This window comes from Vigna umbellata, chromosome 4, assembly GCF_029865625.1.
Source record: "Vigna umbellata cultivar VRB3 chromosome 4, Vumbellata_1.0, whole genome shotgun sequence".
NCBI lineage: Eukaryota > Viridiplantae > Streptophyta > Magnoliopsida > Fabales > Fabaceae > Vigna > Vigna umbellata.
Genome location: NC_142168.1, coordinates 49,379,638 through 49,394,328, shown reverse-complemented (window position 1 = coordinate 49,394,328; position 14,691 = coordinate 49,379,638). Strand labels below are relative to the sequence as shown.

Below are 14,691 nucleotides of genomic sequence, written 5' to 3'. Positions count from 1 at the left end.
TCCAAACATGAAAAAATGAAACGAAACTGTTAAATATATATATATACATATACATATATATACATACATACATATATATATTCTCACAATTTAGGGTAGAATCTGATATTATTATTATGCTGAGAATACAATCCATATATACAAGACTAGGAAGCTATTTTAGGAAGCAATAATAACTCTTAAACAACCAGATCCCTATATGATTCAGGGATATCCCCATTATTCAAAATAATTATAATCTATTAAATAAGGAAAAAAATATAACTAACAGAAAAACAATGATTCTAACAAATAAAACAGATTCTAACCCTCCCCCTCGAGCAGGCCAATAAGTATTTTCCATCCCCACCTTGGAAACAATACTCTCAAAGTTGTTGTTTAGCCCCTTTCTTAGAATATCTGCAAGGTTGTCTTGTGAAGAGATATATGGAGTGCAGATTAGACCACGGTCTAATTTTTCTTTGATAAAATGTCTATCAACCTCAATATGTTTAGTTCTATCATGCTGCACTGGATTATGAGTTATGCTAATAGTAGATTTGTTCTCACAATAGAGTCTCATTGGTTCATTCAATTTTATTCCTAAGCCTGCGATAGTGTTCACATCAGTCGCCAAGATGATTTTCAGCCAAAGTAGTTGACATATCTCTTGTGCCATTGCCCTGAATTCTGCTTCAGCACTGGATTTGGCAACCACATTTTGTTTTTTACTTTTTCAAGTCACGACATTCCCTCCAAGGAAAGTGCAATATCCCGTAGTTAGTTGACCTCCTATCCACAATTAACCCTGCATAGTTTGCATCTGTATGTGCTTCTAGACTTACTTTCCCATTTCGTTAAAACAAAATTCCCGTGCTTGGGGTTCCTTTCAAATAGTGTACAGTTCTTAGTGTAACTTGTAAGTGAACCTCTTTCGGTTGATGCATGAATTGGCTATCTAGACTCACGGCGAATGCAACATCAAGTCTAGTGTGAGATAAATAAATCAATCTACCAACTAACCTTTGACACATTTCCTTGTCAACTGCAATATCTTCTTCTGCATTTCCCAATTTCATGCTAGGATCAATTGGTGTACTTGCATGCTTGCATGTTGTCTTACCAGTTTCTTTCAACAAATCAGTGATGTATTTCTATTGAGATATGAATATACCCACTTGCACCCTACTGGTTTCTTTTCATTTGGGAGAGCAACCAAATCTCAAGTACTATTTTTTCTAATGCTTCCTTTTCGACATCCATGGCTTGTTTCCTTTTCCACATCCATCACCTCAGATAAAGAGGTAGGTGTGGTTGTGGTGTTTAGGCTTGTGAGGAAGGCTTTATGGGTAGGAGAGAAGTGTTTAAAGGATAATAATTGGCTAGAGGGTATAGCAGCTTGGTGGTACATTTCCTAGTCTCTTTCCTAAGGGCAATTGCAATATCTAGGTCTTCATAAAGTGGTGGTAAACCGGATTCAGGTTGCTACAAATTCTGAAAATCAGAGGTTGATTCAATGGAGATTAAAAGATTAGGGTTAGTTACCTCATGTAATGTTGGGTTGGATTGTTGGACATGGACAGATTCTGGAATAGCCTTTGACTTCCTTGTATAAACCATTTTTTTCCCAAATCTTACATCAGCTCCATCTTGAGTGGGTTCCTTCTCAGTTGTTACATTATTAGTCCCTATTTCAAAGTCCTAAACTTAAGTCAGGGAGCATAAGAAGATCATTTTCATTTCTTGCAATCTCCCCCTGAAGATGATCTTGGGGAAGTAACTTTGGTGTTCAAAAAAGGTGACATCTTTGGACACAACGAATTTTTTGGATGGTGGGTGATAAAATTTATATCCTTTTTGTGTTGATGAGTATCTTATAAAAACACATTTAGGCTCTAGGATCAAGTTTACCTCTATCACTACTGTGCACATGGACAAAAGAAACACACCCAAATATTCTTGGAATAAGGTGGTTGGATGTGGACACATTAGGATAAAAAAAGGACAAAACCTCCATAGGGCTTTTGAAAGCTAGGATACTAGAAGGTAGTCTATTAATTAGATAACAGGCAGTGAGAACAGCCTCCCCCAAAACATTTTAGGAACCTTATGTTGAAAAGGCAAGGATCGCGTTTGATCTAGAAGGTGTCCATTTTTTCTCTTAGCAATCCCATTTTGTTGAGGTGTTTTTACACAAGATGACACATGAATGATGCCTTCCTTTTGACAAAAGGATATAAGCCCATGATTCAAAGTAATCATTGGCATTATCGGATCTAATCCTCTTAATGCTAACACCAAATTATTTTTTACCATGGAGCAAAAACGTTGAACCACATAACTGACTTCGGATTTTTGTTTTAGTAAGAAAACCCATGTGACTCGAGTACAATCATTTATAAAGGTAAGAAACCAACAGGCACCAGAAACACACCTGTATGAATTAAATAAAAGGGAAAGTGCTCTTATTATTACTAACTGGAAAAGGAACACATTTGTGCTTAGCAAGTTCACACACATCACAATTGAGACTTGCCACATCTAATTTGCTAAAAAGGGAAGGGAATAACAATTTCATCACCCTAAAGGAAGGATTTCCAAGGTGACAGTGATGTAGGAAGACCTTTTCCTTGCTGGTCTTTATTGAATCAGAGAAAAAAGAGGTGTTATTTTTGAGGTCTGGTGGCAGATTTGGATGGTCCAAGTAATACAAGCCATTCCATTCTCTAGCATATCCAATCGCCCTTCCTGAGTACTTGTTCTATAAAATACAAACATTTTCATAAAAAATAGCATTTTACATGATAGATCTGTATGAGTTTTTTTAGGGAAACTAAACTGACAGACAATTTAGGAATATGAAGGACATTTTTAAGGGTTATAGATGGGCTTATTTGAACTGCTCCTTGACCTACTCCAATCATTAGAGAGCCATCGGTTGTGGATATTTTCTTGTTGCTACGGCAAGGGGTGTAAGACGAGCAATTTTTAGGTAGGGGTGTCATGTGGTCGGTAGATCCAAAATCTAGTATCCAATGAGTTAGGGTTTTTGTCTGAGGCATTAAATCCAAAAGAAAGGAACTCGCCAAACGTACCTAAAGTATCACAGAACAACTACCTGGTGACTTATCCAACGTGAGGAATGATCTCATTTTCTCTACCTGATCCTGGTTAAGTGGAAGCACTCCTCCTATGTTTTCTTCATTGGTTGCAACACCTATGTGTGCCTATCCACCCTTTCTAGTGTTGTCTCCCTTTTTTCCCCACTCCTTGTCACGGTGTTGGGATCCCCAATCTCTACTAGGCGGTTTTCCATGCAGCTTCCAACATTTATCACGAGTGTGGCAAGGCTTATTACAGAAGGTACACCACACTCCTTCACCTTTCTTCTCCATATTGGTTATTCCCTCCTTTTTCGGGTCAACCATCATGGCAGAGCTGGAATCGAACGGTAGGTTGCAGGGGAAGCAAAGCGGAACAGGAGCTGGACCCGATCGGTTGAAGAGTAACTATCCTAACTGGGACAACAGTCACGAAAGGCGAAAAATATTTAGAAATAATTATAGTAAATAAGAATATATCTTAGGGAAATATTTTATTTAGAACAATATTCATATTTTATTCTAGGGAAAGATTTTATTCTAGGGAAATATTTTATTTACAACAATATTCATATTTTATTCTAGGGAAATATTTTATTTAGAACAATATTCATATTTTATTCTAGGGAAAGATTTTATTCTAGGGAAATATTTTATTTAGGAAATAATTAATATAAATAAAGGGAGAGTCTAGAGTTAAGGGTATGTTTTTTATTATTGAGTTGTTGACAGGCTACCGTCTTATGAGGGAAGTTATGCTCCCAAAGTAATTGAAGGAGGTTATGCTCCCAATTATTGTTTACCTTTGTTTATTCAGATATTAGCATCAATAAAAGAAATTCTTTAGTTCAATTCCATTCTTTCATTATTATTTTGCTTACTTTGAGTGTGTGAGAGGGTGATTTCGTTACGTCTCCTACTCGGGTACGTAACACACACACACACACACACACACACACACACACACATATATATATATATATATATATATATATATTTATATATGTGTGTATGTATTTATATATGTGTGTATGTATTTTATACTACTATTTTGTCTTGCAATGATGCGCTCCTCTACATATTTTCCTTCTGTAGCAGTTGCGGCAGAAGAATCAATCTGTACTCTTTATATTGTTCCATTAGGGACGTGTAGGCCACACACGCTATTCTCAGACTGGAAAAACAGTCTTGCTACCACCAATAACCTCGTCAGCACCTTCTAGCTCCATTTCAAGGTCCACCTTCCTTCTTTTCTCTGTTTGGAACGTGCGTATTTGTTATACTCCTCCCTTGGCTAATTCTGTATATCATTTTTCAATCTTTACAATTCCAACCACAACTTCAAAAAAACTCAGACAAAATCTATCTATCTTGGTCAGCTTTTGTGGAACTATGGCTCCTTGGTTAGAGGCATCACAACCATTTAGAGATATTTAAGTTCTACAGTGATGATGTCTTTGCATATACCTATTCTAAAAAGATTAAAGAACAAGTTAAAAGTAGTGAAGTTTGATTTCTAACTAAGTTTTGTTGACAATCTGTAGAGCCCTACATTTTAGGAACCATGAGGTCTTTCATAACCTATAATTCCTTTTGGAGTACGTCCAAAACTATCCTTGCCAATGATATTCAATGCCTGTATGATTCACCTCAGATGTTGGCATCTATCTAGCAATTAAATCATTCAGTCTCTTTTGTTGCTCAATTCCAATCTATCTATAGCGAAACTAAAAATGCTTTTGGAAGGCGATTTGGTGTATGAAATGAAAAAGAAACTTGATAATTTGTTCACGGTGTTAGTCGTGCATCCCGAAACCCAATTTTTGATCATATTGGTGGTCAAATTTTGACACGTCAAGAAGTTTCCCAATGTAAGATCTTGCGGAATGCCCTCTTTGTATTCTAGCCTAGAAAAATAGTGGGACTTGATCTGAAAGTTATTCAAACTTCAGTAATGGTATCTACCCAGGAAAAAGGAGGTTAGTAGGACATGAAATATATTACCGATGAAGCCATTGATTTTGGGACAGCACTGTTTGGGAATCGGAAGCCATGGTTCCGCTATGTAGAATACAAAATTTAGTTAAATAAAAAATAAATGTAAAATTAAATTTCATGGCTCTACTAAAAATCAAAAGTTGAATAAGAAACTGCAACAAAAAATCAACTTCAAATAAAAAACATAAATTAAACGACTACAGAACACAAAACTAATATTAAAAAAATCACAAACCAAGAGAAACTCAATCAGACCAAAATGAAAAACTGAATAAGAACTGATGGCATACCGCCTAGTCATGGTCAAACACTTTCAAAGAAGAGTTGAAGTCGTATGTGGAAGATGAGCCTAGACTCTATCTCTAGGGCTATCTTGGGCCATTATGGAGCTTTTAGAGTAGGAAGAATTTCGAGCTTTGTTTTTTGGGCCAAGTAGCCTACGATTTATTTTGGGCCTTGTATTATAAGCCTAGTAGTATAGGTTTTTTATTTTAGACCTTGTATTTTAGGCCAAGTAGAATAGGGTTTTGACCACTTAAGTAAAAAAGGACCAAGGTCCAATGTTGACCCAAGTGGGACGTCCAAGGAGCTAGTTTGACCAAGGGGTCAAAGTTTTCACGCTAGCTTGGTGGAAAAGGAGTTGTGGGACTTCCAAGCCATGTGTCCTCCTTTCTTTGGAGTGTTTTCCTCATAGCTAGTGATCATATGTCACTCTAGGAATAAGGAGGATTCTCCATAGGTAGTGGTCACATGTCCTCCTCCTAATGGAGAGGATTTTTTCCACATGTCCTCCTCCTATTGTAGAGGAATTATCTCCTTGCTCTCCAAGTTAGCAAAGGTAGAGTTTTTAGGTCTAGCTTCTACAATTTGGAGACACCCTTAGCCTATCAATAAAGATGTCTCCCACTCGTGTATTCACCTTGGATTTTGAGTAATGTTATGCTGCCAAGAATGAGCCATACTACTCATATTATGTCACCCTAGGCTAGAGCAACCTAAGTGGCCTCCTCTAGCCACCTTCCTTCAAGAGTTGGTCTAACCTCTCTTAGAGCATCACTAAACACCTCCTCCATGCCTCAAACACTCCAAAACCGAGAGCTACTCCTCCATTAGCAAATTTGGTTCCACACCATATCACCCTTTATCCACCTTCATGACTTTTCTTCTACATTTGGCCCAGCCTAGCTAGGAGGATTGTCATCATTTGGTATCAAGAGCTTAGGTTCTACAAGAACTAAGTCTTTTGGTCCTTTACTATCATTTTATTTTCCGTGCTGTTATGTTTGTTCCTTACTTGCCTTGTTATGTTTTTCCATCTATCATATTTTGTGACCACCCATTAATGTCTAGTTTCACACTCAGATGCATATACCTCAGCATGAGAGGTATGTGTTGGAAGTCCGACATCGATTAGAGATCAGACCAATTTATACTATATAAGTAGGTGGAAACCTCACCTAACAAGCCGGTTTTGGGCCAAGTAGTCTACGATTTATTTTGGACTTTGTATTTTGGGCCAAGTAGAATAGGGTTTTGACCACTTAAGTCAACAAAGGACCAAAGCCCAATGTTGACCCAAGTGGGACGTCCAAGGAGCTAGTTTGACCAAAGGGTCAAAGTTTTCAAGCTAGCTTGGTGGATAAAGAGGTGTGGGACTTCCAAGCCATGTGTCCTCCTTCCTTTGGAGAGTTTTCCTCATATATAGTGGCCACATGTCACTATAGGAATGGAGAGGATTCTCCATAGATAGTGGAACATGTCCTCCTCCTAATGGAGAAGATTTTTACCACATGTCCTCCTCCTATTGGAGAGGATTTTTCTCCTTGCTCTCCAAGTTAACCAAGGTAGGGTTTTTAAGTCTAGTTTCTACAATTTCGAGACACCCTTAGCCTATAAATAAAGGTATTTCCCACTCTTGTATTCACCATGAATTTTGAGTAATGTTATGTTGATGAGATTGAGTTATACTACTCATATTAAGTCATCTTAGGCTAGAGTAACCCAAGTGGCCTCCTCTAACCACCTTCCTCCAAGAGTTGGCATAACCTCTCTTAGATCATCACTAAACATCACCTCCATCATCCTCAAACACTCCAAAACCGAGAGCTACTCCTCCATTAGCCACTTTTCTTCTAGTTTTGGTCCAACCTAGCTATAGGAGGATTGTCATCAAGAACTCAAAAAGAATTAACTTGTTTTCTTAAATTACTTAATAAAAAGATTGAAACAAAGAGAAGCACAGCATAAAACTTAATAAAAAAAATTAGTATGAAGGCAACAGAATTAAACAAATTTAAAAATATACTGAGATAAAGACTGAATAAAAGACGAAAGCAAAATGAATTATTATTTTTTAAATAATAAGATGCTGAATTAAAGACATTAGAAGAATAAAAAAGCTTGTTGGCAGTAGCAGAATGCAAAACGAACTAAATTATTTCAAGAAAATATTAAACGAGGACAAAGAAGAAAAAGAACAAAGAACAAAGAAAATTCTTACTTAGAGTGGCAGGAGATGTTAGGTTGCCAGAGAAGAATGGTTGCTGGGGTGGGGTGGTCTGAGGAGAAGAAGGCTTACTGTGGGGAAGAGAGAACATAACGACGTGTTGAAGAAACATTCACGGGTGGTTTTTGTTTACATTCCACATAATACACTATAACACTTAATATACAAAATACATTTGGAAAACCTAAAATACTCTCACAAATGACGTTGTGAGGGTATTTTGGACTTATTTTATTTTGGGTTCACCCCCTTTGTCACCTAATCTTTATAGTCAAACTAGGATGGCCGACTCACTGGCTCAACCATCATATGATCCAGGGTTTACAAATATAAATCAGATGCATGGCAACCGATTTTGTGCAGACAACATAGCATGTAGGTTTCTGTGTGCATGTGTAAATTTATGCTGCAGTATATAAGATAATCTGTCTTAAAGCATATAAAAGCAGATGAGTTAGTCGGTATACCGGAGAGTCTATTATAGCATATGTGGATTTCAGTTCATCTTCGTTCATAAAATTCTTGCTAATTCCAGTACCAGTAGATTCAGTCCCCGAATCATCAGGAAAAATCTGTTGCTGTGACTCGTCAACCATAGAATTGCCAACATCTGCAGAATATTAAAAACTTTCTTGTATTTAATCTTTCACAAAATTACTATTATTTGTATGTAATGTTAAGGGTGTAAAGATTTCACAATTAATGTACAATAAATATAGATTAGGAGTTTATTTGGTAGATTTACTTCTCATTTAAAGCCTATATGTTTAGAGATTTATTTCCTTTTATTAGCAATTTTTTATTCCCACTACATACCAATGTATCACTTGAAAAAGAGAATGATTTTATTATTTTCATTCATGACAATTACATTCTCCTTACCTCTATTTGTAGCAATCTAATCTTCTAGAAAAGGGAAATAAGGAAATAGTGTACTAAAAAATAATCTAGAAGATCATACACCTATTTCTCTAATTAGGAAGATTTTATAGATATTTTCTCTAATTAATAAGATTCTATAGATATTTTCTCTAATTACAACACTCCCCCTCAAGTTGGTAAATAAATATCAATCATTTCCAACTTGTCTACAAGATCTTGAAATCTACCTGGAGGGGGGTTTTCTGTAAAAATATCTGCTAGCTGAAGTTTTGTAGGAACATAAGTTGTAATCACAAAGACTTTGTCTAGATTATTTTTGATGAAATGTTTGTCAATTTCAATGTGTTTGATCCTGTCATGTTGTACTGGATTATAGGCTATGCTCATGGCAGACTTATTGTCACAGTGTAGCTGCACAGGGTTATCCACCTTGACTTTAAGGTCATCCAAAATTATTTTCATCCAAAGTCCTTCAAACATTCTGATAGAGTATTAAGAGTGTATGAAAGGAGAAAGTGAAATTAATAGGATGGTTAGTCGGTTAGGGAGAGTGTTTAACTGTTAGCATTTCATATAGTACCCAGAAGTAGAATTTTTGTCAATAATAGAACTTGCATAGTCAGCATCAATATATATTTTCATAGTCAATGTCTCTTCCCTTTTGAATAATAGCCTATTTCCAGGACTTGACTTCAAGTATTGGACAATTTTGTCAACTGTTTGCATATGTCTCTCTCTTGGGTCATGCATAAATTGGCTCACTAGACTAACTGCATATGCAATGTCTAGTCTTGTGTGTGATAGATAAATATATCTTCCTACCAATCTCTGATATTGAGCCTTCTCTACAAGAGCACTTTCCTCACTTCCAATCATGTGATTCTGTTCTATAGGGACTACTAAGGTTTCACATCTCAGCTTTCTTTTTTCTTTTAGGAGATCAAGTACATATTTCCTTTGGGAGATGAAAATTTCGTTCTTAGAGTAAGCAACCTCTATTCCAAGAAAATATTTGAGTTTTCCTAGATCTTTTATTTCAAATTGGGTGCTAATTTTTCTTTTAACACCAATTTTTTTGTTTTTATCATCTCCTACAATAATCATATCATTCACATAGACAAGCAATAGAGTGAATTTACTAGTAGAAGACTGCTATATGAATAGAGTATGATCTCCTTGGCCTTGTCTGTATCCCAAGGAAACCAATTGCTTTTATAAATCTTCCAAACCATGCTCTAGGGGATTGCTTAAGACCCTACAATGCTTTCTTTAGGAGGCATACCTTGTGATAGATTCCTTTATCTCACTCAAAATAGCACACACACACACAACAATACTAGAAAAAATAGTATATTATTCTGGTAATCAAGAATACACTGTACAACACCCAACTCTCAAGGGAGCACTCTCCCTCCACGGGAACAACCTCCTGTCTATAAAACTAAATCAAAAGCTCTCTCACACAAGCTCCCTATCTTCTTATGAGGCCCCCCCAACCAACTAACCAATTAATTCCTAATCTGTTTCCTTCTATCCTAAACCCATTATATCCTATTACCTTATATCATATCATTACACCTTACTGCAGAACAACCTTGTCCTCAAGGTTGGAATCATGAAGCTTGATCTCATGGCTCCTATTCATCAATGTGTTATCATATGAAGGGAACCCACTGGCTACTGCCCTGACACCACTGTTTTATCCACAGGCTTCAACAATTCTTCCCCCTTCTTCACTGTTTTGACATACACACTATTATTTGTTTCTTTGCTTTCCAAACACCTAGACAAATACACAGCCATGTCCACATTGGTGATGTTGGTGAAAAACTTGTCCTTTCTGCATATGGCCTGTAGCTCTCCCAAGGAATACTCCCTCAACTGATCTCTTGGTGTTGATATTACTTGGGACTCCCATATCTTGAATTCTTGGATGAAATTTTTCCCACTCCCAGTCCATATTACTACTATCAAACCCTCAAATACCATGCTTCTCATATTCCCCTTGTTGAATATAGTGAAAAACTATATTTGAATTAATCTCCCTTGTGTAAAATACACACATAGGGTTCTCTATTTATAATAGAAGAAATATGGGCTAAGCCCAAAATACAAATGAGAAATAATAACAAACTAACTAAAAGATAAAAGATATAATATATCTAACACTCCCCCTCAACTATCCTTGCAGAGTTGCTGCCAGATCTTCCCAAGAAAAATTCTTGTATTATTGTTGCCAGGTCTTGAACCCCTGAACTGAATTTTCTTCCAGATTCTTTGACGGTTGGGTTTTGACTGAATTTTCTCCTTTATCTGAGGGTTTCTTTGCTTTCTTGATGTCTTGTAAAATATCTTTCTTAGCATCCAAACTTATCTTTCCCTCTTTCTTTCCTTTCAAGACATCCTGAAGAAATTCCTCTCTCCTTCCTATTTTTCCTCCATTAACAAAATCTTGATCTCCATTTACAGGCCTTGGACTGCCATCTAATCCTTTTTCTTGGTTTTGCACCCTTCCTCCAAGAACTCATGTGAGTTCTTTAAGCTCTTAGAGTATACCCCATGTCTCTGCTTTTAATTCCTCCATCATTGTCTCCTGCGAATCCATCCTTCCCTCTAGAGCATTCATTCTTCCTCCCATCACGCTCCTCTCCCAATGATCTGGCAGGTTGGACCAATTTGATAGATTCCTTTGATGAAATCAATCTTTCATTGAAAACAGCACACACACACACACCTAGAAATACTGGACCAAAAACAATATTGTATATTACTATGATGAACAAGAATACAAATGTACAGCATCCAACTCATTTTGTAGCAATGAGAGCTTTGATGTGAAAAAGTTACTCCTCAACCATCCATTCATCAACAAAAAGTGTATAGCAACTCTATTCTGTAGTTTCCTAGCTTGTGTGTGAACTTGATTTTGAAAATGATCATGAACCTTGTACCAAACATGATAGGAATGATTACTATCAGCGATTGAAGACACAACAACTTTTCATCTTGTAGCTTCCTCTTAGTGTATTTTGGATTAACATTGCCACTATCATGATATGATTCTTTCAAGAATCAAAGAGGAATGTTCAAACAAGCTACAAAATGTTGCAACCGGTGAGCCTTGATTACAAGTTCCACTTGTTGCCATGGAAGAAAATTTGATTCAGTTTTTCAAAAATGGCATGGGACCCTAAGCCCTTGATACCATATTTAAAACTGAAAAGCAGAATAAAGGACAAAAGGAGATAAACTGAAGTGTTATTTCTTAATGATAGTACAGAAAACAATTTATAAGAGAGCTGGTCTAACGACAGCTGCATATACTAACTTAGACCTAACTACTCTCTCGATAGAACAGTTAAGAACTACTCTTTCTACAATATATTCATACAACAATGTTTTTGTTAGCTGTAAGTTAGTTAGATTAGTATAACCCTCTGTGTTTCGTATAAATTGATCCCAGCTGTGTCTTTTCAGTAAGTTGAATGATAATTCTTCTCACAGTTTTAAAATTCTCTCTTATTCTAATAGTATCAGGGGCTGTCATGCCATAAATTGGTTGTTCAACATTTATAGGTTGGCCAACATCAGGATAACATTAGATTGTAACAACATATTATGAATAAATTCTACCAAAAACATGAACTTTTAAGTTAAAACATCAAAATATACCTGGATCTTTAGAAACAACTGACAGCAGTGATTGTTGGCTAGATGGGGAATGGACCGAAATGGGTGGCTGTGGTACTGAGGTGGAAGAAATACCACTAAGACCTGAAGACTGGACTCCAAGTCCCATACCAGATTGAGAAGCAACAGATGAGCCTTGAGAATTGAACTGCACATATAGTGAGATGTTATAATAAAAAGAAGGTCCCATATAGTGAAAAATCACAAAATTTAAAGCTCACAAATACCAGTATATGTCATGTAAAATATATATTTCCACTTCAGAGAAAAATCAAGTTAGGTTATGAAGATGCAATGTATGATACAAGAAAATATTCAAGTATTCGATAGAGTCAATTACAGAGAAGATAAATAAAATCTTCTGGGGCCTAGCCTAGACCATTAATAAAATTCTTCAATATGGTAATTGAGAGTATCTCAAAGGAGAATTGTAACAGTCAACGAGTTAAGGTATATAATAAAGTTCCCAAGTGTAAAAAATAGAGCTGTATGCCGAATGTTGGACAATGTAGACCAGTCAAACGTAAAAATTTTAGCCAAAGAATCAAGGTGTCTTTCGTTCTGCTTTGAAATTTTCGGGATATGACCAGAAACAACCCAAAATAGAAGCATGATGATTTCTAAAAGAATCAAGGTGTCCTTGCCATGAACACACGATGTCCTCAATGTGAATACACAATATCTTCAATATGAAGGGTGTGTTAGAGAGATAGATATGACCAAAATTATAATATATAAGTGAAGGCAAATCTCACATTACTAAATTGATTTAATAAAATTGAGTTAGACTTAAATTTCATTGTCTCAATATGGTATCAGATATCTCCTTTTTGTCAATTGTAGATCACTAGAGATATGGCCAAAATTATAGTATAGTAGTGAAGGCAAACCTCACCTTACTAAATTGATTTAATAAGGTTGAGTTAGGCTTAAATTTCACTACGTATTAAATATCTCCTTTTTGTCACTACAATTTTTATCTTTATAGTTACTCTTGATCCAAGTGATGATGCCACCACAGATGGGATCGGACCAACCTACATTGACATTCCTTATTTTTAAATTTTAATTTATTACAAAAGATATGAGAATGTAACTGGAGTGATTGATCTCAATAAATTAATTCTTTATTTTTCAAGTTTTATTATTAGGGAATACCAATCTTCTCTATATATTATACCGATTTTGTTTTCTCAATATAAATAAAGCATTCCTGGTTTCTCAGAAACACGATTTCAACCCAATATCTATCTATTTCCTATAATTTAACAGTTATTAAAGCATGTACAAGTACAAGAGGTCTTAACAATTTAAACTGTATTCATAAATGCTTCAATTCAACCAGAATGAATTTATAATTAAACTAATTGAAAGAAAATAATGGGACTACGCTTTTCTCCTGAATTTCATTATGAATTCTAAAGAAACAAAAGCAATAAATTCAACTCCCAAATGTATTTTTGACCATGCGTATGTGTACAATATACAGCCCAAGCAAAAACAATGACTACAATACACCAGAGGGAATACACGAACTTGCATATTTAAATTAGATAACTCAAGGATTCCAGCAAATTCAAAAGGCTCAGCATATCTACCTTTTACTTCAGGCAGTAAAAAAGTGTAGATAAATTTTAATTTTTTAACTATGCAATGAATCATAAATCTTTTGGCCAATAATGAATCTTCAATCCTTAAATTCTGTGTAAAGGAGAGGAAAAAAACACGTATAAAAATGATACCTGCTGTAAGAGAGGATTTTGTTGTTGAGCAGAAAACTGCTTGTGATTTCCTCCAGCATAGGATGGCATATTAAGAAGGGCACTTTGCCCTTGTTGCACTTGCTGGAACTTCTGTAAATATCTTTCCCTCTGATCAGGAACTATTTCAGTTCTTGCACGAACATGACCCTGAAGTACAAAATAAATAAGTCCCTTCAGAGGTATAAAAAAATAACAAACTACACAGCATATGTCCCATCCCATGAAGTCCTTACTCCCAGGTGATTATCACATGTACTAATAAGTATGTTATGCTTTCTACTGCAATTTTGTATGCCATAACTACCCATTCCTGTGTAATTAAAAATATATCTCTCAAATTTAGAAGGAATATTATTTCTTTCTTATTCTCATTATGAGGTTATTAACCTCTATAAATATACATGGGTTAGCTGCATATTTTAGGAAATGCAGACAGTTAATTCTAAGAAACAGATCCCTATCATTACGGGATCAATCATACATAAATAAGCCTAATAAATGCAGCACATAACTGTTGCATAAATACAGCCCATCAAATATAAAAACATCCTAAAATATATCACGACAATTACTACCACGTCAATCATGGTTTTTGACACTCCCCCTCAAGCTGGTGAATAGGTGTTTTCCATTCCCAGCTTGGATATAATCCCTTCAAATTTACTGCAGTTCAGGCCCTTGGTGAGGATGTCCGCAAGTTGGTTCTGAGTGGACACATATGGTGTGCAAATCATGCCACTGTCAAGTTTTTCCTTGATAAAGTGTCTATCGA

The 14,691-nt window shown here is 35.8% G+C and overlaps 1 protein-coding gene across 2 annotated transcripts in view; it reads right to left on the bottom strand.

The window, feature by feature from the left end:
- Positions 1-14,691, bottom strand: part of LOC124843880 (uncharacterized) — a 48,922-nt gene that overhangs the window by 14,464 nt on the left and 19,767 nt on the right. For both annotated transcript variants that reach the window (XM_088112290.1, XM_088112291.1), the window contains exons 10-12: positions 13,899-14,066; positions 12,139-12,304; positions 8,052-8,194 (exon numbers count right to left, since the gene is read on the bottom strand). In XM_088112290.1, coding sequence (XP_087968416.1) covers positions 8,052-8,194; positions 12,139-12,304; positions 13,899-14,066 — 477 coding nt within the window. The remainder of the gene's footprint in view (positions 1-8,051; positions 8,195-12,138; positions 12,305-13,898; positions 14,067-14,691) is intronic.